Source organism: Dermacentor albipictus, chromosome 1 (assembly GCF_038994185.2).
Source record: "Dermacentor albipictus isolate Rhodes 1998 colony chromosome 1, USDA_Dalb.pri_finalv2, whole genome shotgun sequence".
Lineage (NCBI taxonomy): Eukaryota > Metazoa > Arthropoda > Arachnida > Ixodida > Ixodidae > Dermacentor > Dermacentor albipictus.
This window is the reverse complement of record NC_091821.1, coordinates 74458275-74485823: the sequence shown is the minus strand read 5'-3', so window position 1 is coordinate 74485823 and position 27549 is coordinate 74458275. Positions and strand designations below refer to the sequence as shown.

General features: G+C 48.9%; 2 protein-coding genes across 2 annotated transcripts; one reads left to right on the top strand and one right to left on the bottom strand.

Moving 5' to 3' along the window:
- The first annotated feature begins 1439 nt into the window (after window positions 1–1439).
- On the top strand, window positions 1440–4093 carry LOC135903961 (uncharacterized). Its single transcript, XM_065434475.2, has 2 exons — window positions 1440–2401; window positions 2820–4093. Exons 1-2 carry the CDS (start codon window positions 1725–1727, stop codon window positions 3397–3399), a joined length of 1257 nt encoding a protein of 418 aa, XP_065290547.2. The 5' UTR covers window positions 1440–1724; the 3' UTR covers window positions 3400–4093.
- LOC135903962 (myb/SANT-like DNA-binding domain-containing protein 1) lies at window positions 3428–5610 on the bottom strand. The gene is made up of 3 exons (XM_065434476.1): window positions 4996–5610; window positions 4108–4270; window positions 3428–3748 (listed from the first exon to the last, which is right to left on the bottom strand). Exons 1-3 carry the CDS (start codon window positions 5238–5240, stop codon window positions 3443–3445), a joined length of 714 nt encoding a protein of 237 aa, XP_065290548.1. The 5' UTR covers window positions 5241–5610; the 3' UTR covers window positions 3428–3442.
- Window positions 5611–27549: the final 21939 nt, after the last annotated feature.

The window sequence follows — 27549 nt, the reverse complement described above, 5'->3', positions numbered from 1 at the left end:
ACGATCTAAAACATTCCGAAATCGTCCCGCAGCACGCTACAGCAATACTTTCAAGCAGCGCCGCGCCGGATCGCCCAAGCCAGAGAGGAGGAAAGCCTTGCCGCGCGCCCTATCCTCCTCGTCCGATGACGAAGAGGATATGGCGATGACGGGGTAACCTTGCCTTTTCACGTCTCCTGCCCCCCTCTCTTATATGGGAACTATCTATCTAACAGTTCTATCTCCGTCCCCCGTGGCCTCGCACGTTGGCAGAAAGGAAAGCGCTACAGTTTCTGCAATGCTTCTGAGGGGAGTGACGGATAATTACAGCTCTCAAGCGACTATAGTGGCGACGGCTAGGGAGCTCAGAGGGGATTGTGCACATTCGACGTGGTGGGGTGAAAACGCGTTTTTCCCGTCGCATTTCCTCTCTTACTCGCGCTGGTCATCTGTATACACGCTCTGAACCACCCCCCGAGGCACGTGCGCGACAGCACCCCACAGCAGCAGCAGCAGTAAGAAAGTCGAAGGAAGAGGCAAAGAACGCTTCGCTTTAAAACGCGCTTGCTTATGTTGCGCGCCATACGGCTGCAATCAGACCACTGCCATTCTGGGGAAATCGGTAATATTCAACCTTCGGCAGCTTCCCGGCGGTGTTCTTAAGCAGTTGTGACATCCATACAAAGGACAGTATACAGAAGTTGACTTTTTTGTAGCGTGAGCTGCACTGGCCGAGATTGAGCAGTTTCGCGTGGCTCCTTTAGAGCCGTGCTGCGCATGCGCGAGGAGCAGTGACGTCACACGGCGTGCAGCTGGCGCGCCGGAGCCGCCGCCCCCGCGCGCGCCTCGCCGGTCTGCGCATTCCAGAGCGGTGACGTCATAGCCGCCGCAGACGCACTGGCGCCGGCGCGTGCCCCGCTGTGCGCCTCTGTTGCGCAGTAGCCAAGTCTGACGCTGCGCCAGAGCCGTTTGATAGCGCCTGTCATTTTGTGCGCATGCGCAGAGGTATCAGTGGGGGTATACATATAGCGGGGCGTTTGCCAGTGTGGTATAGCCATGGAGAAGGAGAGCGAAATTGTTGCTCAGCGGCGCAGAAGAGCGGAGAAGCTTAACTCATCGGATCCCGAAGTAGTTGCCTGGCAATTAGCGGCTGAGCGTAGGAAGAACGAACAGAAGAAGGCTAAACGTGCTGCGGAGACACCGGAGCAAAGGGAGGAACGTCTAGCAAAGCGGCGTCGCCACGAGGCTGAGCGAGGTGCCCGACCATCTCAGCAGCCGCAACAACAAGACGCCGTCGATGACGTCGAGGCTAAGAATAACCAGCTGAACCTTAGCTCACGCTACGTATATCCTGGTATAGCCGAACTAATACCTCTGTCACACAAGCACGCAAAAACTCTTTTACCTAAGCGGTCCTTTACCGAGTTGAAAGACCTCTAATTAAAAGGAGTTGCGCTGCAGACACACGGCGCGGGCGATCTCCTTTTATCGTTTCCTTCCGAACACGCTATGGAAAGCATGGCGCTAGATTCTGAAACAAAACCAGTTAGAATAAACCAACGTATTTCAATATAGAAATTAGAAACGTACTATAATATGCTTGTTTTAGTGAATTTAGATACAGTTTATTCGAAAAGGTTAAATTAAAGAAGATTTAATAAGGTAGCTTCAAGAGTCTTCGCAGAAGTAGCAAATTTTACATGTTCGTCTAGCAACCTTGGGCCACTGTTTACATCGGAGTCAACATGGAGGTCGAGAATATGGGGGACTGCACGGACACGAAGGAAAAAGTCGAAATAGCATGCATTTTGGCAAGGATTCTTGCTGCAGAGAGCGAAGCAGACGCCGCAAAGGCAGTCAAAGACCGTATTAAGCGGCAGTTGCTACTCAACGGGTGTACATTTTATGCCTTGGCGCTTCCCACGAGAGTCTGCAACCGATCGACGTGGGCTTTCATCCGCCACGAAAAGTGGTTCGAGGAGACTGTGCCTCACCTCGGTGGCCACAACTTCAAGCAGTCGTTTCGAGTGAACCCCTCAACGTTCCGGTTTCTCGTGGAAAGTCTGCGCCATGTGCTCGAAAAACAAGTTACCAACATGCGTGACCCGATCACTGCGGAAAAGCGTGTCGCCATTGGCCTCTACAAATTGTGCTCTTCTGCCGAAGATAGAACTGTGGCAAACCTCTTCGGCGTTGGGCGCTCATCCGTCAACGTCATTTACAGAGAGTTTTGCGCAGCTGTTGTCTCTGTGCTCGAAAGTGACTGGATCAGAATGATTACTGAAGAGGAAATGCCTAGGCACATCCAAGAGTTCGAAGCCGTGTGCGATTTCCCTCAAGCTGTCGGTGCCCTTGATGGCTGCCATTTCCCTATTTCGCCTCCAAAGAAGTACGCCACCGACTACTACAACTACAAGGGTTGGTAAGTGGCCACGATTTAACTTATTTCATGTAAGTGTTCTGTTTGGGCCCATTTTTATAGTAGTAAAAAAAAGTAACTGACTGACCCATATTTTATTGCTAAGTAAAATGTTATTCAATTTTACCAGCAGCTCTTAAGAAAACGCGTAATTTGGTTCGCAGTCTTGCAGTGTTTAGCAGCGACAATTTTAATGCGACGACGAAAAGAGTTCTCCGCAGGACTGCAACTCCTATACGATGTAGAGTACGCTAACAGCGACCGGTTGTGGCATTATGTGAAATAATGTAATCCGAGCTGCACTCACAGCTATTAATAAAAGCAAACTGTAAAATCGCATCACAGTAACTAAAGGCAGTGAACTCAGCAGTGCCATGCTGCACTAACCTTTATTCACTTTGCACTTTGTTTTTTCTTGCAGGCACAGTATTATCCTACTAGCATTGGTCGACCACAAGTATCGATTCAGATACTGCAATGTCGGTGCCCCAGGACGCTGCCACGACGCACATGTGTTTGGTGTTTCACGGCTGTCGAAGATTGTCAACAGTCCCCTTTTCAAAGCACCTGTTGCCGCAGTGGGTACCACAGCAGTCCCACCGATAATATTATGCGATCAAGCATTTCCACTAACCCCAAACCTCATGAAGCCATTTGGACACCGAACTGTCATCAGTGAAGCTGAAAGGAATTTCAACTGTCATTTATCTGGAGCAAGGAGGATAGTTGAAAACGCATTCGGAAGGCTAAAGGCCCGGTTCCGTTTCATTGCGAAAAGAATGGAGTGTTCTGTTGGCAATGCCCGTTTGGCTATACGAGCATGCTGCGTGCTCAATAACATTTGCGAGCACTTCAACGACAGTGTCCACCCACAGTGGTTAAGTGAGGTGCAGCAGTCCAATGCTACATTTCCACAGCCATCACGCAGAACAGAAGCTGAAATTGGAAATGCATCCGCCATCAGGACAGCACTTGTGGAATATTACAAGCGAAGGAACTGAACGCAAGAGTCCCAAGAATCAGCAACAATTGTGGAACACCATGTCAGTTTTTACTAAAAAACTTCAACATTGCATCTACAAGTTTCTCTTGCAACTTGAGCCCCTCTTTACGGAGATCCATTTCCATTTTGTGCGCATCAGCAAACTGCTCTCTCTGCCGTCGCTGCTCCTCAAGCATCCTTTCTTGAAAGTCGCCAGCCGGTTGCCTTCTCTTCCTGCGGGCACATTCGGAACTGCCACTTGCGAGGTTCCTGGATTCAACCTGTTGTACTGGCGACTCGGAAGGTGAACAATCTTCGGCGACGTCTTCACAAGAAGCAGAGCCGGAATCAAGCATGTCGAAGATCAGCTGCGTTTGAAGAAGGGATCCGAAATACATTGACCACATTAGTTGATGTGTGAAGCGGTAAACAATTAGTTCAGGGTTTTTACTTGCAAGAGAGCTGCCTCTCCTTGCGTGTATGTATTCACGTTTTTTTATTTTAGAGTCTGCATTTTTTTTATTCTCCAAACAGCGCACTGCCAAGCTTGCAACATGAACAGCGCGTGAGCACAAGCAGAAATGAACCACAGTATTAACAAGAGCAGTCCGCTACACTGCAGGGTTGTGCAGATTATGGGCTTGGCAGCACAGCTGATGCTACATTATGTCTTGAAATTTAGTTGACTGTAATAAAGCATATATAGTCTCCACTATGCATTTCTTACTTCTTCGACGGAGGCAGTGCTGCTTGTTGTGCTCTCGCTGCACCCAGCCTCTTCCATTAAAGATGTATCGTGAACAGGCAGGGATCCTAGAAACCTATGGACTTCGGAGAAGAATGGCCAGCTCGGCGGTGATGACCCTGTTGTCATGTGTTTCAGGCAGCTCCTGGATAAGAAAACGAAAGAACTAAAATTTTATATACTCAAAATGTAAAGATATACACAGAGCAAAACGTTTGCCGATAGATACAAACGCGACTTGATGGTACAGAAAGCCTGAGAAGCGAAGGTAACCCTTTTTACTCGAAAAAATTTAAAGTTTCTCATGTTTTCTTGTCTGAGAACAACGCTTGCGCATGGTCCGAGAAAAATGCAAACCGTAGTCACATCTGCAGAAATGAAAACATGCAGACGACTTCCTGCTTCGTATTATATGTTGCCGTGAGAAGGCGTACAATATAATGTGAAATGCGCCTGTCCATAAGTTAAGGTTCCCGTTATCTTGTGACGAACGAAATCATGCTATTGACGACCTGCGCGGGTTGTCATTCTTCGCCGCATGTGAAGGCGAATTTGCGTTTACTCAGACCGACTCGCACTGTAAAGGAATTGCAGAAACAGCCTTTAGCGCGTCGTCGACTTTCGTGTGTGCAGGGCGCAGTTCAGCCCTGCAAAATTCGACGCTAGCTGAAATGAAGGGTCTCTGCCTTAAAACCTTCGTTACTACGGCTCCGTCCGCTAGATTAGGGTTCCGTCGCTGCCTACTACGGAAACAACGTTCGATGCTGAGGTCGCGACACCACAAACGAGAGCTTGCAGCTTGCGACCACAGCCTGAAGCCGCTTCAAGGTAAATTTAGCGCTCACAGCTTACTGCTGTGCTTTGTCTTACCTGTAGGTCTGTCCCAGGTTCTCTATCTTGCTGTGCACTTGCGCCTTTGTGCGAGGTACACCCATGCTCGTCAATGCTTGTGCAATGCCATCGTAAACGCCTCCGTTGTGCTTCTGCGCACGCAGCGAGGGCAGGTTGTCTTCCCATAACTTGATTAACGCCCAGGTGTCTCTCTCCGACCACTGTACCCGCGGTTTTCTTTGGCGTGCCGGAGGCTGTTCGTCGGTACCGCTCGCCGTAGCCATGGTCGCAGAAAATGGCGCGAATTTGCATCGTCTGTTAGCGTCACGTGATATTTTCGAACTGCTTACGAGAGTGCCGTGCAAAAAGTGCAAAACTGCGCCTACTTAAGGTTCAACGAAAGACAAAACCCTTTTTTGTGATGTGTACACTTGAAATAAAAATGCACTTTTGCTTCGTTTCTTTATTGCATGATAATTACTGGTGCCCACTGCGTTGGAGGCTACGCCTTTCCAGCCGTAAAAGAGATCGGTGATCTCCGGTTTCGGAAAAGACCGCTTCTGAAAAAGAGATTAAACTTTGGCGTGTGTCTGCGGATGCAACTCCTTTGTGTGAGATGTCTTTTTCTTCAAATGCCTTTAAAGTGCTCGTGTGACAGGGGTATAAGCCACTGCTATTTTTTTTCACCGTGTACGCAAGCTTACATCCGCGTACGCAGGCCATTCTCATTCTTCCCTGGAGGCGAGCAGGGAAGAAATACTTTTCGCCGGCAGTCGCCACAGCGGCGCTTCGTGTCCAGTTCAAAACAGCAGCGCATTAACCCACATTAAAACCCTTTCGAGGACACATATCGTGCACTAGTGTCAGGACCGGCCCACTCACGCCTTGACTGCACTGTCTCCAAAATCGACCCCATGTTAAAAACCACATTAAAGCCCTCGCGAGGACAAACAAATTTCGGCCAAACCCGTGTCACGATGACTGTCGATGGTAATGCGATTAGCATTAAAGCAATGTAGCGACACGCCTTACTGGTGTAGACACAGTTATTTAGAATCTGTAGCGGTCAATCTGAGACCTCCGTTCGTTCAGGATACATGCGCATATACTGTTATCCGGTGTCGGCCCACGTTGCTATGGCATTCGCTTGCCAAGGCCCGCCAGAGTATGACGGCATGAGGACGACGCAGTGACGACAATTGAATAACGATGAAGGAGTGACGTCGATTGAACGAAGAAGGTGGTATGACGACGATGGCATGACATCAATGAGATGACGATTCTGAAATGACGATGGTATAACGACTACAGCATGGCGACGACGCGAGGAGATACACGCGGGCGGCACGGATATCCGCCCATGACAAATATGAACGTATACGCACCGGAAGTAGCAAGCTGCGCGACGACATAACCTATGCTGCACGCAAACTTCCCGTACGGATGCTGAGACAAGTTTATTTCGTAGCTTTATTTACATTGAGAAAGTGTACATAAAAACTGTGTATTTCTCAATTTGAAAACAATGTAGTTCCTTTAATGTTGATACATCCAATAAACAAAAGTAGCATAATGAAGTCCAGAATGAACTTTCCCTAAACCCAAACACGAACGATTTTGCTGATGGGGATCTAGCAACACTGTGTACCGCGCAATGAAGCGCGCTCTTTGTTCGCGTATGGTGTGGCTGGTCGCCTTCCTCTTGGTCACACGCGTGCAGGCTTGGAGCCGCGCAAGCTGGCGCGTATACTCGTAGCGAGAAGCATATGGCGTTTTTCACTGGTCGATCTGGAGCAGCCGCCTGAATCCTCGAGCGAGCGCTCGGCTTTCACCAATCCGAGTCTGCCAGTGGAGCGCACGAATGCTCCGCGGGAGATCACACAGGAAGTCTGCGTGCACGTGACACAAACCGGTTCCGCAAACTATGCCCAACACAATGTTGTGCGTACCGACCGGGTACCGATTTCGCTTGAAGACGGAAGTGACGCCTTGTGACGCGTTCTATTTCCGCCCGAATCCGCGTCTCGGCGGCGGAGCAAGTGAGAGCGATCCGGCGCGGAGCGAGTTGATCCGAAACGACCAGTGGAACGCGTGAACCCGCTCCAGATCGACCAGTGAAATTCGGATTCGTTGCCGCGGAGCAAAAAATCCTGCTCCGAATCGACCAGTGAAAAACGCCAATATACCATGCTCCTTGTGGTCGGGTGCGCTCGAGGTGGAACGAGGAGGAGGATGGAGCTTTATTATTGCAGAAATCGTTGCCCGGTTCATTCCTGGGTGCTTCTCCTTGACAGGGCTCCACTGGCGATTGCAGCACGCCGGGATTGGTCGAGGGTCGCCAGTTAGCTTTTCAGGTCCAGTTCAGAGAGTCTCGCCTCCCAAGACCACGTAGTGAGTGTGTGTGCTGTGACTCGTGGCGAAGATGCTCTCGCCGACGCTCTACAAAGCAAAAGCTCACACCACTGAAACAAAAGTTGCTGCAGACGCATTTTGGCCAAGAGTCCCTACAGTTGAATTCTCTTCTGGAAAATAAAGTTTTAATTGGTTTTGTCAATACACCCTCAGGTTCTCAACCACTAAACGTCTTATTTGCTAAGTTGGTCCAGCGACTGACCTGCTTAGGCGATGGTTTACGATTCGAATACCGGACCATAGCGAGTTTTATTTCCCGATGATTCCCGTACAAGATCATTCTTTTACTTCAGTCTTTGTGACCTTTCAGTTATACCAACAATGGGAATAACCCAGCGGTTCAAGACTTCCCATATCACTATGCCTACAGCTGCAGAGCTCGCGGCTCTCCGCGATGCGCTTCATGTGATCAACACAGAGAGCCCTAAAAATTAACAGTCTTCTGCGATTTAAGGCCGGCCTTACAATGTCTACAGTCATTTCTCCGACATAGAACTCACGATCAATTGGCGTGCCAAATCGTGAAACTCATCCATCACTTGAGAGAAAAAGACCATGATATCCCTTTTCAATGGATACCAGGCCATTGCGGTATCATAGGAAATTATGGAGCAGATAAGGCATCTCGGACGTCAAACCAAGAAGACCACTGCGTCCCCATTCCTCTCTCAAGGAGAGATACTGCGTGACAACTTCGCATTCTATCACGCACACTCTCGTTAGCTGAGTTTAACACCGCACACACAAGGTGCACCAGACTGCACAGACTCAACCCTTCGCTGCAACTCAGACCTCCGGCCGGACTGCATCGACGCGAAGCGTCTCTCCTGTTTCGGTTGTGATTAGGAGTTGCTTTCAAAAAAGCTTATTCAGCACTCATTGTAATGGCTAACAGTCCTGATTCCGCCGATAACGCTGCTCGTACAGCACATCATGAAGAGCAGAGCGTTCCAATTCCGCTTTCGAGGACAGACGCCGCTAGGCAGCTTTGACACTTGGCACGCAGTCTCACACTGACCGAGTGGAACTCGCCAAACTTACGACTTACACGAATGCATCGACTAAACCCCTCCCTGCAACTCCGGCCTCCACTCGGACTTCCTCGACGTGAAGCTACGCTTCTCTGTCGCCTTTGGTTAGGAGTTGCCTTCTCAAAGGCATACTCTACATTAATTGGAGTGACTGACAGTGGAGCATGCGAGGTCTGTTGCACGGAAGAAAACATCGACCACCTGCTGTGCCACTGTCCACGATACTGTCACTGTCCACTGTCCACAATCTCCTCAGGCTTATCAATGCCTTCGTGCTATGTCACTTTACGTACACAATTTCTATGCACAACTGGCTCAGAGCGGAGCGAGACAAGCTCAACGCTCTCATCCGCAAAGTGGTCAAGAGGGCTCTCGGGCTACCCATCAGGACCCATACCGAGGATCTCCTCAAGCTGGGGGTGCATAACACTGCCGAGGAGATTGCCGAAGCCCAAGAACGTGCGCAACTCACTCGCCTGAGCACCACAGCGGCAGGTAAACACATCCTCGAAGAGTTGGGTTACCAACCTGCGGGATTCCCGATGGTCAGTACCACGATCCCTAGGTGCATTCGAGACAAGTTCGAAGTGGCCTCTGTGCCCCGAAACGTCCATCCCGTCCATAATGAGGGCAGACGCAAGGCCAGAGCAGCAGCCATCCTCAAACAGATAAAGCAACGAGACATTAGAGCAAGCTTCGTCGACGCCGCGGAGTACAGCGCTGGGAAGACCTTTGCCATCGTTGTGGTCGACTCCAGCGGCAAGATTTCTAATTGCGCCTCCATTCGCACTTCAGACCCCGGAGTCGCCGAGCAAGCCGCCATCGCCCTCGCCCTGCTAAACGGTCGTGGGTCCGAGATATATAGCGATTCCAAAACGGCAGTTAGGGCTTTTCAGAAGGGTTGCATCGCCAAGCAAGCTGCTCTTAGCAACTCGAATCGATATGCTCTCACGCATCATTCAATCCACTGGTTTCCAGCTCACGTAGGGTCGGTCGAGGGTGCTCCCCTGAACCTGAATGAGTCTGCTCACGAGGCTGCGCGCGACCTCACCGACCGCGCTTCCTCTGCAAGAAGCACCGACTCCCCTCCTCCCTACGGCCACAGGGATGCTCCCGCTACTCACAACGAGATTATTAAATTCTTCTACATGTCTAGAAGGGTCTTTCCACCCCCTCACCCCAGGTTGAATAGGGCGCAAGCCGTTTCTCTTAGGCTACTGCAGACTAATACGTATCCGTGTCTGTCCGTTCTCCACGAGGCTTACCCGGACGTGTATCGCGACGACGCCTGCCCCTCCTGTGGGCAGACCTCTACTCTAGCGCACATGCTGTGGGAGTGCGGGTCGACATACCCCAAGTTCATCAAGGAGGAGTGGGACTCGCTTCTGCGTAGCCCCGCTCTGGAAAATCAAATCCTGGACGTCCGGCGTGCCCGCGAACGGGCCGGTGGGCTAGACCTGCCGGTCCCGACGTGGGACTAGCCGGGTGCGCGACGAGTTCGCGTCCTCGCCGGACCTACAATAAATGTTTCTTCACTCACTCACTGTCCACGATACACCCCTGAGAGACAAGAACTTGCCAAAGCTTTTCAAAAACTGGACAATCGGCCGCTTTCTGTGCAGGTGCTGCTGGAACACCGCCCCCATCGCCCGTCGGCCCATAAAGCAGTGAAGGCACTTTTGTGCTTCTTAAGGACGACGGGCTTGTGCGACCATTTGTGACTATTAATGCAATTTCTGTAAGGCCGCACACGTCAGCGAACTCACTCAATTTCCTTCTTTCCTTCCCTCCTCTCTCTCCCTGCTATCTTTGTTTCCTCCTTTCCCGTTCCCCCGGTGTAGGGTAGCCAATCGGACGTGATTCTGGTTCACCTCCCTGCCTTCTTCTTATCTCTTTCCTTCCTCCTGCAAGGGATGTCTGCGGCTGCGAGGAGAACACTGACCATCTATTGCGCCACTGTCCTCAGTTTGAAGCACAAAGACAATCTATGACCAATGCATTCAGGAAACTGGATGATCGTCTGCTGAGTGAACAGACAATAATAGAACACCGTCCCCACCGATTATCGGCTCAGAAGGCACTAGAGGCACCTCTGTGCTTTCTGAGAACGTCTGGTTTATGCGAGCGCCTTTTACTCTGTAGTGCTGCTCGTGGATGTCTCCCTAACCCCATCTCTCTCTTTCTTTCCCTTCTTTCAATTCCCCTACTCCCTTCCCCCAGCGCAGGGTAGCGAACCTGACTCTTCACTGGTTAACAACCCTGCCTTCCTTCTATCTATCTATCTATCTATCTATCTATCTATCTATCTATCTATCTATCTATCTATCTATCTATCTATCTATCTATCTATCTATCTATCTATCTATCTGTCTATCTGTCTATCTGTCTATCTATCTATCTATCTATCTATCTATCTATCTATCTATCTATCTATCTATCTATCTATCTATCTATCTATCTATCTATCTATTGATCTGTCCTCTTGTTTTTTTGTTTTCTCTTTCCTACTTGTCTTCCTATCTTTCCTTTGTTTGTTTGCATTCCTTCTTCCTCAAGTGCAGCCAGGCGTTGTGTCTCTTCCGGTGGTAGTTGCCAGCCTGCTCCCGATTCTTTCTTTTCGCTCTCTGCCAATTGTACAAGTTTTTAACGCGAATAACAATAGTAATACCTAACAATAATAAATTTTACACACACACACACACACACACACACACACACACACATATATATATATATATATATATATATATATATATATATATATATATATATATATATATATATATGTATATATATATATGTATGTATGCAGGAAAGCGACGACGAACCTTTTCGAAGACATATTTACTTAACGTTTTCGGCTGCTGGGCCAGCCTTCGTCAGAGTAGTGACTCGTTAACTGTACTCTGACGAAGGCTGGTCCACCAGCCGTAAACTTTAAGTAAATACGTCTTCCAAAAGGTTCGTCGTCTCTTTCCTGCATATGTTACGTCGGGTCCTGGGTGCTGAACTTTGAAGAAACCCTCTATATATATATATATATATATATATATATATATATATATATATATATATAAAACCAACAGACAATGAAGAGAATGAAAGCACCATGGAAATTATCTGTGGTTGAAATTGACATCTAGAAAATAATAAAGGAAAGGGGAATGAAAACGGATGGAAAGGTAACCTGATCCCTGTGTGATCCGAACCCACAAACTCCACACTATGCGTGCGTTGCACTGCCAATTGTGCTATATATATATCCGCAGCGCACTTAACAGCTGCAGCCTTTGTCAATCAATATTAATGCGTAAGCATTGTTTGGCGAGGACTTCAGCAAAATGTGTCCGTCACATGAAACGTGTAATGCCATGCACCTGTACAAAAATGTGTAATTTGCGAAGACATTCCATCGTTATAATATGTGAATGTAGATGATTGGCAGCTTTACAAGAGATAAGGAGCAATTGAAATAAAAAAAGTTGATCAGGGAGAATGCCCATGTAATCAGATTTATGCGCACCCATAGGGTTGTGCAGAAAACGCATGGGAAGCCTATAGTAGGGGTGCACCAACTGAAATCCCAACTTGAACTTTGGGCATGGGCCAACCTAAATTTGAGGGTGGGCCAACTTAAATTTGGGTGTGTGCTAACTTGAAGTTTCAGGGTGGGACAACTGAAATTTGGGCTTTGGTCAACTTGAAATTTGTGGGTGGGCCACCTTGAAATATTGTGGTAGGTCAGCTTAAAATTTGGGGGTATCCTTACGCATACTTAGGCAACTCCAGTGGAGTTGCTGCATACTTTTCTTCTTCATTCTGCTACCCGCCGTGGTTGCTCAGTGGCTATGGTGTTGGGCTGCTGCGCACGAGGTCGCGGGATCGAATCCCGGCCACGGCGGCCGCATTTCGATGGGGGCGAAATGCGAAAACACCCGTGTGCTTAGATTTAGGTGCACGTTAAAGAACCCCAGGTGGTCAAAATTTCCGGAGTCCTCCACTACGGCGTGCCTCATAATCAGAAAGTGGTTTTGGCACGTAAAACCTCAAATATTATTATTATTATTATTCATTCTGCTTTCGAATAGATGTTAAGGCCACTACTACGACGCTTGCGTTTGTGCTACGTAGCTTTGAGAACACGCGTGTTTGTCAGTCCACGTTTCTTACAGAATACCCCGCATGTTTCGGTCACAATTTTAGATCGCATAGAAACGCTTCGCTTTTTCAGCAGCAGCTGCGTATAGCTTGAGTGAAAATTTCCATATATAGTTTTGAAAGGTGCTCTTGTATGCTTTAAACAATTGCACTGAATTAAAGCGGCAATTTTATACTTCCGATATCAGAAAATAGCGCTCGTTGCAACACACACACTGACACTGCAAGAACACACCAAGTGCCGACCGTGCAGATGCAGTCCCCATGGTCAGCCGCGTGTACGTACACGCACGTGGGAAGCCTCCTTGTAGCCGCTTTCGTTGCAGACTTGCACGGGCGAGTTGGGCTGCCAACGCTAGGGGACCAGATCAGAACAGCCCCCTCGCAATCGTGCCGTGCGAGGTCACGCCGCAACAGTGCCTGTCACAGATGCTTTTCTTTGCTTCCCTGTCTCTTCTCCCCTCCTTTGCCCTCCCCCTCTTTCTCTCTAACTCCTCGTCTTTTGTTCTGGCTCTTGCTTTTTTTTTCTTACATACACGGATGCGCGACCTCGTTTTCGGGTCAGAGGTGACGCTCAGTCTCCGTAGGTATGCCTCGACCATTTTCAACATTGCCCCGCTGACGGAATAGTTCATCCACTCAAGCCAAGAAATGCATTTTTCATCTTGACGTGACCCGAAAATTCGTGCAATGCAAAGCGCACATGCTGAAACAACTCGCAGCATGCACACAGGAGTGATTAAGTGGGCGCAAATAAATGTCTTATTTTCGAAGCTATGTGAGTGCAGCCACTGTAGTTTCTTTTATATACTGCTATTTATCTTAATTTTCCTTCGAGCGAATAGTTTTATGAACGAACGCTGTTAATTTCTGTCTGAACGAGGGTGATACGTAAGCTTACGCTGTATTCACTGGAGTGTGGTTTGGAGTCCATTCGTTTCACCCTCCGCTGCTACAGTGGTTTGCAAGGGGGAGTCTTGTCTTCGGGATCCAGTGGACCAGTGATCCCAAAGACTTATTCTTTAACATTCCACAGTGCGATGTTCTACAGGCTGTTGAATTCACAATTAACATGCATGGTTGTGTGAAATTCAAGAACTAGTGCGACTGCACCGTTCAAGCATTCCTGTATCTGCTGAAAATATACCTACTTTCACAGATCATAGCATTCGAAGACAGGCTTTACACCCAGTGAGAAGGCATATCAATTGGGTCTTGCGTCGCTCCCGTATGCTCCCCACAGAAGGTGCACCTAAGTTAGCAGAACAACTTAAAGGGTCGGACATATCGGCATGCTACAGATACGTAGATTAATTTCTCATTTGCCTCAAACCTACGGCCGCTGCTAACAGTGAAGCAATAGTTAAAGCTTTCAAGAGCGCACATTTTGGTCTCGATTTCACGTGCGGGATCCCGGAGCTGTCTAGACTGCACTTCGTCGACTTAGAAATCAGGCTCGGAAAAAAACCATACCTGCTGTCACTGCAACACGAGGGGGAAGAAGGGAACCCTTAGCTTCGACTCAAATCATTCTAAACTGATTAAAAGAGACATCGCATTCTCATGTGTCAGATAGGCAGTCAAGAAATCCTGTCAACATCTTGTGCAGCATAGCCTTCGCAACCAGTTAAAAGATTAAAAGACAGTGGCTACCTTGAAAGTATGCTAGTAGGTGTCAGTGAAAATCTACTGAAACAAAAAGCCCTCGGACCACCAAGAAGACAGAAAAATTCGGCCTCAAGAAAGCAGTAGTCATACCTTACTCGCATAGAATTTCGCGCCGAATTGAAAAAAGATGGGTGATAAACATGATGTCACTATTCTGTCTTCAGCACCACACAATCTTAAGTATTTATGCAAAGCAGCAAACGATAATCTGGCGGAGAAGGTAGAATATTACGTAAAGCGCAAAGTGCAATGCGCTGAAAATGTCGTGCATCGTATCGCCCTATCCTGCGGCCAACAATACATTGGTCAGACTGGACGCTGCATCAACGAACGTCTCCGCGAACACCGATATGCGTGCCAAGGTGGTGGTGGTCAACAATTACAGCGAGCAGGCCATCTTGCTGCGCATTGGAAGCGATGCTCATGCGCACCAGTTTTCCGTGAAATCTAGTTGATTGTACGCGGTGGTAATAGGGATATTAGGGAAATCAAAAAGAAGTACCTTTCATTATCGTGGAAAATGATGAATGTACCAGCATGCCCTCATTACAACTCACGCAAGCAGAAGTCACATTCCTACAGGACGATCCACACTAATCTGTATTATCTATAACTGACCAAGGCATCGGTGGTTGTGGTTTGTCTTGTTTTTTTTTGTTTTAGTTTTACAGCGGAGCTGTTATACGCTAAGATGGCGGCCACCCCAGAGCTAAAAGACCTAAAGCTTAAAGCAAAACAGTATCGCCGGGTATGCCCCAGCTGCGTTTAATCGCGAGAAGTGTCGAAACGTATCGTGATAAAAAAAATATCGTAATAAAAAAAGTAATACCAGAATAGGCACTGCTTAGTATGGGCTGTGCTTTGACGTCACGGACTCTATAGGCAAACCACGTAATCTTATCTCAGTTCTCTTCCACCCATGCAATGGGTAGGCCGCGTGCGAAAGAACAGCGCGCCTACGAAGAACACCCATGGAACACCGTCGTGAACAGAAGCGGGAATGTTCGAGGCGACGGCGGGCGGCATGTAGTACGGACGAAAATCGTGTCGCAAACGCAACGCGTATGCACCTTTGGTTGGATCACAACTACCGACTCCACTCCCATCGTAATTGTGGGTGATTTCAACATAGACGTGTCTCGGCCAGACGGAAAGTGATTCGTGGCGTTTTTCTTGGAAATGTTCGGCATTCAATGTTGCGCAAACATCAGTGTGCCCACGACGCGTCATCAGTCGTGTATATACCTCACATTGGCCAAGAACCTTTCCAGTGTCACCACAGAGCCACTGGCCGTATATCATAGCGATAATAAAGCGATAGTCACCTTGGTGACCAAATAATGAATCTAAAGAAAGCAACCAAAAGGTAAAAAATCAATAAAGCATTGAGTATGTAATTTAATGAAACAGAAATTGTGAAAAAAACGAAATTCGTTGCGCTGTGTCTTTTATTTTCAATCAAAATATTTATTATCAACATGTTTATCACCATATATACAGCTCCGCTGGTCATCCACCATCACAGCTAGAGTGGAATGGCCCTGAATTTTTTTCCTTTGCTTTTCTCCCTTGTTCTTTCAGCCTTTCCGATTCCCTCCGCCTATTTGATTCTGAATCTTTATATGACACGACACAAGATACGAATAGACCAAGACCTGTTGTGGGTTTGCGCACCATCCGTTGTCGTCGTCTTTGTTCCCGCCGTCGTCGTTAGTACACAGCGCAAGAAGAAACTATGATCTAATTTAAAGTTTGACATAAAAAAGGCATTGCAGGTTCTATCCAAGCGCAAGACATTAACATTGATAAATAATGGTTTGCTTCTTAGTCATATTTCCCTTTTTGAAAGCAATTTGGATATGTGAATTGGTAAATCAATGAACTATTTATGTTAAATGAACGATCTATAAAGCAAGGAAGGTATACAGTTGCGGCGCTCCATTCCCATTTCTACGGGGAATGTGCCATGACTACGAACTTGGACATTCTTCCACTATGGAATTCATCATCATCAGCCTGGTTACGCCCACTGCAGGGCAAAGGCCTCTCCCATACTTCTCCAACTACCCCGGTCATGTACTAATTGTGGCCATGTCGTCCCTGCAAACTTCTTAATCTCATCCGCCCACCTAACTTTCTGCCGCCCCCTGCTACGCTTCCCTTCCCTTGGAATCCAGTCCGTAACCCTTAATGACCATCGGTTATCTTCCCTCCTCATTACATGTCCTGCAACCCGCCGTGGTTGCTCAGTGGCTATGGTGTTGGGCTGCTGAGCACGAGGTCGCGGGATCGAATCCCGGCCACGGCGGCCGCATTTCGATGGGGGCGAAATGCGAAAACACCCGTGTACTTAGATTTAGGTGCACGTTAAAGAACCCCAGGTGGTCAAAATTTCCGGAGTCCTCCACTACGGCGTGCCTCATAATCAGAAAGTGGTTTTGGCACGTAAAACCCCAAATATTATTATTATTATTACATGTCCTGCCCATGCCCCCCATTTCTTGTTCTTGATTTCAACTAAGATGTCATTAACTCGCGTTTGTTCCCTCACCCAATCAGCTCTTTTCTTATCCCTTAACCTTACACCCATCATTCTTCTTTCCATAGCTCGTTGCGTCGTCCTCAATTTAAGTAGGACCCTTTTCGTAAGCCTCCAGGTTTCTGCCCCGTACGTGAGTACTGGTAAGACACAGCTATTATACACTTTTCTCTTGAGGGATAATGGCAACCTGATGTTCATGATCTGAGAATGCCTGCCAGCAATCACGTGATAGCTTTTTTTTAGCGTGAGACATGCGAGCCGCAGCCATCCAGAACACGGATCGTTCAGACAAGTTATGGCGCTAAGCATGACTGGCCATAAAACTATGCACGCGTGGTCGCCTTTCCCTCCAACTTACATCGGCACACAACAGTTGGCTGTAAAGCACACTTACCGTGTTCCGGGTGATTTTCGGCATATTTAGAGGCAAGAGACTGAGCGCAACGCAGGAAGACACGAGCTGAGGCTGGGTCGGCGTCCTTCGACCCCCCTGCCAGACCCCTCGGCTTAGAAAGGGCAGAAACAAGTCGTACAAATAATGACATAGTCAGTCTTTCAATAAAAAATAAATTCTTTTAGGTTTCGCTTGTAAAAAAAACTGCTTGTTTTTTCGCTTTCAAGCGTCTTCTATTTTCACCACTGCAGCGTCCCGAGCGCGCAACCTAACGCTGTTCTTGTGCCAATTCTAAAACTCTGATGCTCCTCCGAACCCAACAGCAACCAACGTAACGCCGCTTGGGGCCCCAAAGTCCTGGGGTCCCAATTCTAAAAATCTGTGAAGACAACTCGAGAAAGTGTACTTAAATATGTGAAATTGAGCAGTGATAAAGCTGAAGGCTATTAACTATGGATTATGGACAACATGTTTTAGAAGTCACTTTTGCTGTATCTATATGAAACGGTCCTGCATGCTTACATTTAGTTTTATACTGACGTTATGCCGCATGGCAACCCAAGCTAAAAAAATTAAATGAACTTTACCACCTGTTGTTTACTCATGTTGCCATTCAGAAAAATATGAATGAAGTAGAAGGAGCAGTGTGTGATAATTTCATTATTTAAAACTTTATACGGTCTGAGAAACATTACGTAAGAAAGTCGCAGTTTCGTTCTAAAGTAAGCATTGATGGCCATAGCAAATTAGTAGACAGCTATACAAAGTAAGGATAGTAGTTTTATTGGCCTTACAAACTTGTAAGAATTCGCTTACTAATTGTCAAGCATGGTGTCACGCGCTCACAGGCAAACATGAACATATCACACTCGATGACCACTGTGTCCTTCTCCAGGGTAGCGCGCCCCACCGCTGTCGATAAGTTCTTGCGACGCCTGTTTCTCGAAGCTCGACCGACGTTACTATTAGGTAGCGTGGCGTTATCGGCGGGCTGTAGGCGTCCGGTAGACCATGGCAATCAGGCAGGGACGAAACGACTTCTAGTGCGAAACTTACATGGTTTATTCAATGGTTGGTGAAAGATGAGGAGAATTAAATGTAAAAGTACATTGCGGAGCCACTTTAAATAGGCTCACTAAAATCGTAGGCGGGATCTTGCTCACGTCAACGTCACGTGACCCGCACTGCGTCGCCATCGTTGCTTTTCGGCTGCTCCCACTTTGGTGGGAGATGTTTCACTTGTTCGCCTCCGCAGATGGCACTCACCAGGTGACGTTGTAAGTCCTCGTCGTGAGTTTGCAGCAGGTTCCACTTTCGTAGGACCTTTCTTCTAGGCGACGTTGGTTCTCGGAAAGTGTTGACAGTTCGTGACAGTTCGTAACGTCTTTGAGTCGCACAGTTTGTGCAAAGGGTTCTCCCGGACACACACAAAGGGGCCTGTGAGCACTGCGGGGCCTTCGCCCTACCGGCATCCACTCGAGACAACCATAGCAAATAAAGGGTGAATTCTTCATTTCAGGTAGGCATGCACACACACGAAGTGGCCTGTAAGTACTGCGGTGCACCTGTCAGACCGCTAAACACTCGAGACAACCACAGCTGTTACGATTTTGCACCGCTGGCACCACTATTACGACTTTGAGGTGGTCCCGTAGCGCTCGTCGCCCGTTTCGTGACAGAGCGTTGGTAGCGAAGACTCCGAGTCAGGCGTCGGTGAGAATAACGAAAGGGACTTTATGCATTATATACAGGTCATTATACAGGACAAGATCGGATCGACACGGGGGCCGAGAGCTCACAGCAAACGCGACTGTTCCCGCATGGCGACGTCCGGCGAGACTGCAACGCGTGACACATCTCACTCCACTCGAGAGCGGCACTCAGCTCCCGGTGGGTCGGCGGATCCGGTTTTCCAGGCGGCCGCGTCGCGGCTTATAATCCCCGAGAAACCATTGTCACTCAAACGGCCCAATACAAAGCCAGCACTAGACGGTCGTCCGAGAGGTCCAACCAGCGACCGCGCTGGCCCCTCGGTTCAAAGTTGGCGGGCCCGGTGACCTCCAGGCAAAGGGAGGTACGGCGCCGGGCTGTCTGGCACTTGGTTGCACGTTTGGACATGTCGCTCGCCGATACTTCTCCGCAGGACACTGCTGCCTGACGGCTCAGCATCTTGACTTGTCAAGGGAGAATTAGGGCGCTGTCGCTTTCGGCGCAGCCCCAGGTTTGTCCAAAGGGCGCTCGCAGGATAAATTCTGCATCTTGTAGATTCAGAATCCGGGCTGGTGGTAATGGCACAACACAGCCAATTAGGAATCCATCCTTCGTTCCGGTTGAGCAGGGTCCTTCGACCGTCCTTTTTTCCCGGGTGTTACATGCCAACCGTAACACCGCGCACACTCGCTGTGAAAACGCTGAGGTGATAAAGAGCAGCAACAGCAGCGAGCGAAGTGACCTGCGCGCTGCCGCTTCAACGCAAACTGAGCGGCGAAAACACAGCACACACGATAGTATGAGCCGCCGGCACACCTAGACTCTCCCCATCGCAGATCGCTCTCAAGATAGGGCCCGCCCGGCTACCCTCGGCCACGCCATACGCAGCAGCCGCCGGAGTAAAACGACCCTTCCCCCACCCCGCTCTCCTCCACCCGGTGCCTTGCGCGCAACCGAAGACGGCTCGCTCCTTCCCCGCTTTTCTCCATTGCACGCGCGAGACTGAGACATCATCGTTGGCTCACCCAGGCGCGCTTTTGCTCGCACATGCAGCATACAGCGGACGGGGACGATGTTATCGCTCTTGGACTTAATACGGAACGTCACTGCTACGACGACGGCAGAAATGCGCCTGTAGTGTCCATATAATTGCTAGTGCAATAAAAGGAAAACCTAAGCGCGGAAATAGGAGGCACCAAAAAAAAAAACAACTGTACTCTGGGGTTGGCCGCAAATCCCACAACTGCCCACTGTATCGTAACTTCAGTTATGTTGATTTATGGTCTAGCGGGATGTGCGAACTAGTTGTGGGATGACGAATGCTGCGGTTCAGGCACATGACCTAATTGAGCCGTCAGTATAGACGCCTACTTCGCTCCCACATATTGCAGGTACACGGAACAATGTGAGCTTATTCAAGCGAAGTGATGGAACACATTCTATGCGGCTGTATACGTTCGATCTAGACGGTAGCAATGAAGGCATTCTATAAACGTCACCGTGTGCGAAGACTGAACGTACGACTTCCTCGTGACGCGATATCGAATTACCAAAAATGCGGTCAGGGTTGTTGTCAGGAAGCAACGACAAGAAATGGCAAGCGTGTCCTGCCAGCATTCGCAGGTAAACGTTAAGAGGCCCACGCACCAGTGAAGCTTCAAGTGTATACGAACTCGCCTCTCAACTATTGTAATCTTTGCTGATGCGCAGCGCAGTGGGGCTGACATGTGCGTAACGTTTTGTCAGCGATGTGTACTCGGGTTGCCTTTTGTGCAAGAAAAGAACAGATATCGAGAAAAACAAGAAACACTGGAGGGTGGCTGTGTCAATAACAGAGACGTTGGAAACAAGTCAGCGTCCGTCTTCCCTTAAAAGCACTTCCGCAGGACAGTGCTCCGGGACTGTCTCTTTGACGGGCTAGAAAACGTACCTGCAGCATTTGACGGGCGTTCGAAATGAACTGATGTTCTTTGACAGCGCTCTATATGTCCGGCTGCCCTCAACGCCCGCGAGGACGTTTTCGTATATTTATGATCTGGTTCTATCCTTCGAGCACAACTGACTGACGCTTTTTTCCCCTCTCTGTAATCCTCTTGCTTGTTCACATGGCAAATGTCAAACGTCTACCTTCCTTGTGTCCACAAGCAACGCGTTACCCCTCCGCTCTTTAATATCAGCCGGCCGCAGCAGATCACCGAGGCGAGACGCCAGCCGAATAAACGAACAGACATTTTTTTGTCTTGCAAGATATGGCGGCGCCCCCCTTTCAGCAACATGTAAACATCAATCTCACGAGCAGACATGCTTTTTGGGTATTTCAGGCAGGAGTGAAAGAAGACGCGTACAGGAGTATGAATGCAGAACATGCAAGGCATGGAAAAAAGTGTTTGCTTCATTTCCATTTTTCTAGTATGCACTTACCCTATGAGCTGGTGTCCCAATCTGCCCAAATGTGTCCAAAGGTGTTCAGATCAATGCAGCATCTACATTGGCATAGCCATATATGCTCTTCTTACTCTCTCTTTCTCTCTCTGATTTTTTTTTAATGGTACGAGAGGGCGAGACATCTGTGAGTCTAGATGTAGAGTATTTTCGTTATCATCATCCAACTTTTTTGTACTCACCGCGGTATACTAAACGGCTTCTGCGTTCTGCTGCTAAGTACGAAGCCGTCTACTCGGTTCCCTCTCGCGGCGGCTCATGCTCATGAAAGCAGAAAGAAAGAAAAAAGAAAGACGAAGGCCTCTACGAATATGCTTAGGGGGAAGGCAAGCGATTAGTTGTCCACAAACACACACGCACAAACGCACTCACATGAAATGATACGCATGTGATTATTCCCATTGATGCGTCCACGGCTAACGTCACCGGTGATTTTGAGTCCGAGAAATACGTCTGCATGCATTGGTAAGACCAGATGCTTGATGCGCTCCCTGCATCGTACTTGGGTATACGCGGTTGTGCCCGTGCACGTTGTCTGTGTGTATGTGTCAGACGCATTAACTTATCGATCGCGCCATACAGACAAATCGCTCCTAGAATATGAATGAACGCCTACAATTTCTACGACTTTAATTTTTGGCCAATTGTGCAGCGGTATTTAGGCTTTTCACATGCACATATATTCCTTAATTATTCCGTTGACAGTACTGTCCCCTTTACACAAGTGTATCTATACAGTGCTGAAAAACCTCGTCACTTTATGTCTCGCTGCGAGAGAGGCGTCGCATGTTCATTGGTACTGCACTCACATGCCACGGTCGTAATGAAGCGATCACACTAAGATAAGGCAATACACGACACATGTATGGGGGCACATGCGACAGAATGCCGACAAATCGAACTACAGTGCTGGACAGGACATACACGAGCACTTAACAATAATGATATATAAGCTTCAGTTCATGTCGTTTCTCCTATTGCAAACGGAGTCTTATTTCCTGAACCGCGCTGACAGCACATGCATGGACCCAGTTCCCGTTCACAAACATTCAAGCTCGACGAGCGCTGATAAAAGCGATCCGCACAAGAATACAGCGTTCCCTGTAAACAAGGAAGACGGCGCTTTTGAGACGACAGTGGTACACGGGCGTCACACCATTCTGGCTCTCCGCAAATACTACGCGCCAAGAAACTTGCCCTTTCAGCCGTTGCGCATGGAAAGTCCTTGCTCGTGGATGCTCATTTTCGCACTGCGTGTCCGGTGGGCGGCTGTGCTTCACTGATTCTTTTCTTCGCAATCCGACCAATGCTTCTGTCCCACGCAGCGTCGTTCACGAAACACAAGATGCAACCTTGAAACTTCTGCCTGCGAGAGAGCGAACAAGACATCGCGCACAACTATATGTACGAGTTTTATTAAGGCGAAAGCCTTAGACGGCTATAGGATGAAAATTTGACCGCCCGGCGTTATGCCACAAAAATTCAGTGGCACCAAAATGGGGGGTCGAACCCTGGACCTTCGGTGGGAGTCGAGCTCACAATCTTTGGTGTTAATTAAGGCAAAAAGACTTACCCAAATAAGGTAGAGTAAAATTAGGCACTCAAACTCACGACCCTTGGTGTTAAGTAAGGCGAAGTTAATCGAGGTAGAGTTAATTAAGATAATTAAGGCACTCGCACCCATGACCTTTGGTGGGAAATATGGGCTAACCGGCGATATCTTCAAGTTGGATTCTAATCGACATTACGAAGGTCGAAGGTCGGATCCACTACCTTTAGTGTTAATTAAGGCGAAGTTATTTAAGGCACAGTTAATCAGGGTAGAGTTAATTAAGGCACTCGAATCCGCGACCTTTGGTGGGAGAAAACAAGTAATAGGAAGTAACAACGCACTAGAATGAAAATGTCAGGTAATGTAATGAATGTCTCATGAGCGCGCAGGCTTTGACCTTCTTTCTCTCATAGTGTACGCTAATGTTACTGTCAACTTTTTCATTACGCTACGCAGGAAACTTCCTTAAAACATTTTGTGAACTAAAGGAAAAATTTTGAGGCTTTACGTGCCAGAATGATCTGATTATGAGGTAGGCCGTAGAGGGAAACTCCCGATTAATGTTGAGCGCTTGGGTTTTTTTTAACTTACGCAGAATTCCCGGTAGATCAGCGCTCTTGCAATTGGCCCCCCGTCGAAATGTGGCCGCCGGGGCCGGGATCGAACCAAAGTCGTCGTGCTCAGCAGCGCAACGCCATCGCCACTGACCTATACCGCTGTGGTTAGACATTTATAGAACAACAAACGGCGCAGACCGCCAACCGATTTGGACTATATCACGCACCAGTTTATTTCGCTCGCGCAGTTAGCAGATTCCGTCAACCTAGCTGTCGCACACCACGAAGAGGTTATGCGCCAGTTAACTGGTGTGGCATCACCGAAGAACAAGTAAAAACTAATATTACCACCGATTTGATTGTGGAAACAAAAGAACTCTTGTTGAATACCCGGTAGAATAACCATCACAGCACTCGTAACTTTGTGGTTACTCAATTTGTTTTCTAAAATCATGTTTTTGAAGCTCGGCGAGTCAAAAAGATCCACCGAATCTTTTTATTATTTCTCAGTTTCTTTCCATTACGGTGTATTCTGTATTTCTCGACTATTCCTGAGTGACGATGACGAAGTGGCTGCGAGCCAGAACGCTATTTTTCCAGCTCAGCTATTTTCGACTGATTTCTGTGTGCACGGGGGTGCCACGGGTTGTGTGACGGGTGCAACTTGACATCCCCACGCCTCTGCTGGGGATGACGACTAGAAAGCGGACTGGCCTCCAGAGCGACACCGACCGCGGCGATACCAGTGTCTACTAGCTCAGCAGTTAAGACTTCTCCGGTAACGACTTTCAGCTTGTGAGGAGCCGCAAGGTGAAACAAAGAAACACCAGGGTTAACCTCTCTTCAAGCACGTCGATTGCAGGGCCAACTCGGAATACTTCAGTCAGTACAATTCTACTCGTAACGGAACTCGCTACCGACAACCTGAGGTGACGCAACAGGAAGTCCGTCTCGGTGCTCCTTGAAGCAGTGACGCCAAATCAAGTCATGAACGTCAGAGTCAACACACGAAAAAACGTCTTGGCTATTGACGTTGTACATGAGAAAGCGCTGCGGATTTAGAGCAAATTTACGGAGCTTGGCGGTATGAAGGTCCACTCGTATACTCCTCTGGACAGTGACACCACTACTGGTGTCATCTACTACGTGGATGCCTCCATCTCCAGCGCTGACTTGCCTATACTAGTAAAGCCAGCCGTTGATGGCTTTGCCGTAACTCACGCGTCTCGACTCGGTGCAACCCGCTCTGTGAACGTAATTTTCAAGGGCGAACATCTTCCCTCACACGTCAAGGTGGGATACCTTAGACACACCATACGGCAATTTATACCAAGGCCATTCCAATGCCGCACTTACATGATGCTGGGGTACGTAAGAGCTGAGTGCGGGAACACGAGAGTTTGGTCGCGCTGCGCAGATCCCCACGCGGCACATTCATGTGTAGCCACGGTTCTCAAACGCCCCAATTGCATTGGCTCCCATGATGCTACCTCACAGGACTGTCCCAAAATTAGGAAAGAAAGGGAGGTGTTGAAGCAGATGGCGAGTGACCGTTTGTGTCCTCGGGAAGCTGTTGCAACCCTTAGAAAGCCTTTGAAGCCTGACGCCGTCGGACGTCAAAGAACATAGATGCCTCCGTGAAGAGCGCGCTACATCTGAGAACTCCTCTTTCCTCTGCTCCCTAGGCCTGGCGGAGTGTAGTCTAAGCTTGGCCCGCACTACCAAAGCCATAGCCACCGCCGCAGCTGAAGCCACAGCCACAGCCAAAGAAACCGCCGAGGCCACAGCCGATGGCACCGCTGAAGCCACAGTTGAAGCGACAGCTAGTGCCACAGCCGAAGCTACAGCCGGAGCCACGACCGATACCACAGCCGGTGCCACAGTCACACCAAAGGATACAGCGCACCGCGGTAGAGTCCACAGCGCCGACTCCCAATAAATTCTCCGAAGAAGACCGGCAAGTGGTTGTGATGCTTCGGTCCCTCATAAATACCCTTCGTGTGCTTTTAAGCAAGTTGCATACTCCGTCAGCGTGAAGTGAAGTGCAAGTGCTGGATGCTCTTAATACAGTGCTTGCAAGTTTCGAGCAAGCCCCATAGCTCACCCGCAGCCTCCTATTAGCGCAATGACCACTGGCTCTTTGGTCGTCCCAGACGTCATCAACGCCGATCACCAGCTATGGAACTCCACTTTGGCGTCACGGTGCTTCACCGCAGACACAGTCATCACTTCATTCTTTCTATTCCCCTTTTCCTCGCCCCCAGTATAGGGCAGCAAACCGGACGCGCGTCTGGTTGATCTCCCTGCTTTTCCTCTCTGCTATCTCTCTCTCGACTATTCCTGTATTAAGCTTTATATATATAGAGAGAGGAATGAGATACGAAAGACAGGGAGGTTAACCGTAAGATAGATATCCAGTTAACTACCCTGCACTGTGGAAGGGGTAAGGGAGACAGAAAGACAAAGACAAAAGCACGTACATAGAAAGAGAGGGAGATGACAGAAAAAAAAGGAAACGAAACACACACACACATACACGCACACGAAGGAACTCAGGAGGGTCACAGTCGTTCAAACAGGTCGCTTGACCGGAGGAACTTCAGTGGTGCCTTCATCGCCTTCTGGTGCGAAGGTCGCATGAGTCGGCACTCCAAGACCGTCTGCTCAGAAAGCGGCCAGTCGTCGAGGCGTGCCAACGCCGTCGCGAGCGACTGTCTCGGGGAGCTGCAGCGAGGACAATAACAGAGGTTATGTTCGAATGTTTCCTCGCTGCCGCAACTATCACAGGCAGCACTGTCAGTCATTTCGATGCCGCAAGCAAATGTATTCGTGAAAGACACTCCTATCCATAGTCGGTAGTGAACTGTTGTCTCAATTCGGGAAAGTCTAGATGGAATGCGTAGTCGGAGGGATGGGTCCAGGTGGTAGTACAGTCGAGTATGCCGGAAACCTGGCGTGTTCCACATCGATCGTGCGGCATCACGCGCAAGTATGCGAAGCTTTGTTGCTACATCAGTTCATGATAGCGGGATAGGTTCCTTCCCAGCATTTTCGTGAGCCCTCCTAGCAGCTTCATCTGCATGTTCGTTGCGCATGATGCCGCAGTGGCCTGGGAGCCACTGAAAAGTAATGTCATGTCTTTTCTATGCTAGCTGGTGATATAACTGCCTTATTCCCAGCACAAGTTGGTCTTGTGGTCCACAACGCAGAGCGGATAGCAGAGAATGCAGGGCTGCTTTCGAATCGGTAAATATGCTCCATCTTCGTGGTATATATTCAGGAATCATGTGAAGTGCGCTGCGAAGTGCAGAAAGCTCCGCAACAGTCGACGTTGTCCGGTGAGAAGCTTTAAACTGAATGGTCACGGCTTTTTAGGGGAAAATCACAGCACCTATAGATCCGTGAACAGTTGTTGAGCCATCGGTGTAAATGTGAAGACGGTCCTTGTATGTCTCGTGCAACATGAGTAGAGATAGCTGCTTGAGAGCTGGCGACGAGAGGCCTGCTTTCGTTCGAATCCCTGATACCGAGAGTTGAACTTGAGGGCGAGCGAAAAACCGAGGAGGTGATAGCAGCCTTTCGGCAGGTGTATAATCTCGAGGAAGGCAGTCGCCGATATCTCCTGGAAAAAGGAGGCACTTGGCCGGTCTTTCGGCAGTGCGGCAAGGTGGTGGAAAGGGGCGTGGGCAACGTGCCTCATGTGTGCTCTGAGCACTTTTATGCCATCTTCGACTGGTCGTTTCTGAGCGCTCTGGAGCGCTCTCGCGAGCGGCGTTGTCTTCGGCTGGTTGAAAGAGGGTGCGCGCCCTGCGTTCGGCTGGTTCTTCTCGATTGCTCTCCTCCACCTTCGAGCGCTCTGAGGCGCTCCGAGCCCTGTCGTCGGAGCAGTCGTCGAAATTGAAACGTCATCGCAGAGCCGCGTCGCTGCTGTTGGCGACGGCCCACCGTAACCTAGGCAACCTAGGCCACTGCGACGAACGCTCGTCCCGCCGGCGCGTCCGCCGGTTTTCCCGGCAGCGCCGGGAGCTTTCGATAAGCGAAACATCGGACGTTGGTAGTAGTCACGTGGTTTAGCATCTGCCATCGCCTCCTCCGAAAGCGAGTCGCACGTTTGGCTTGCGCGCTCG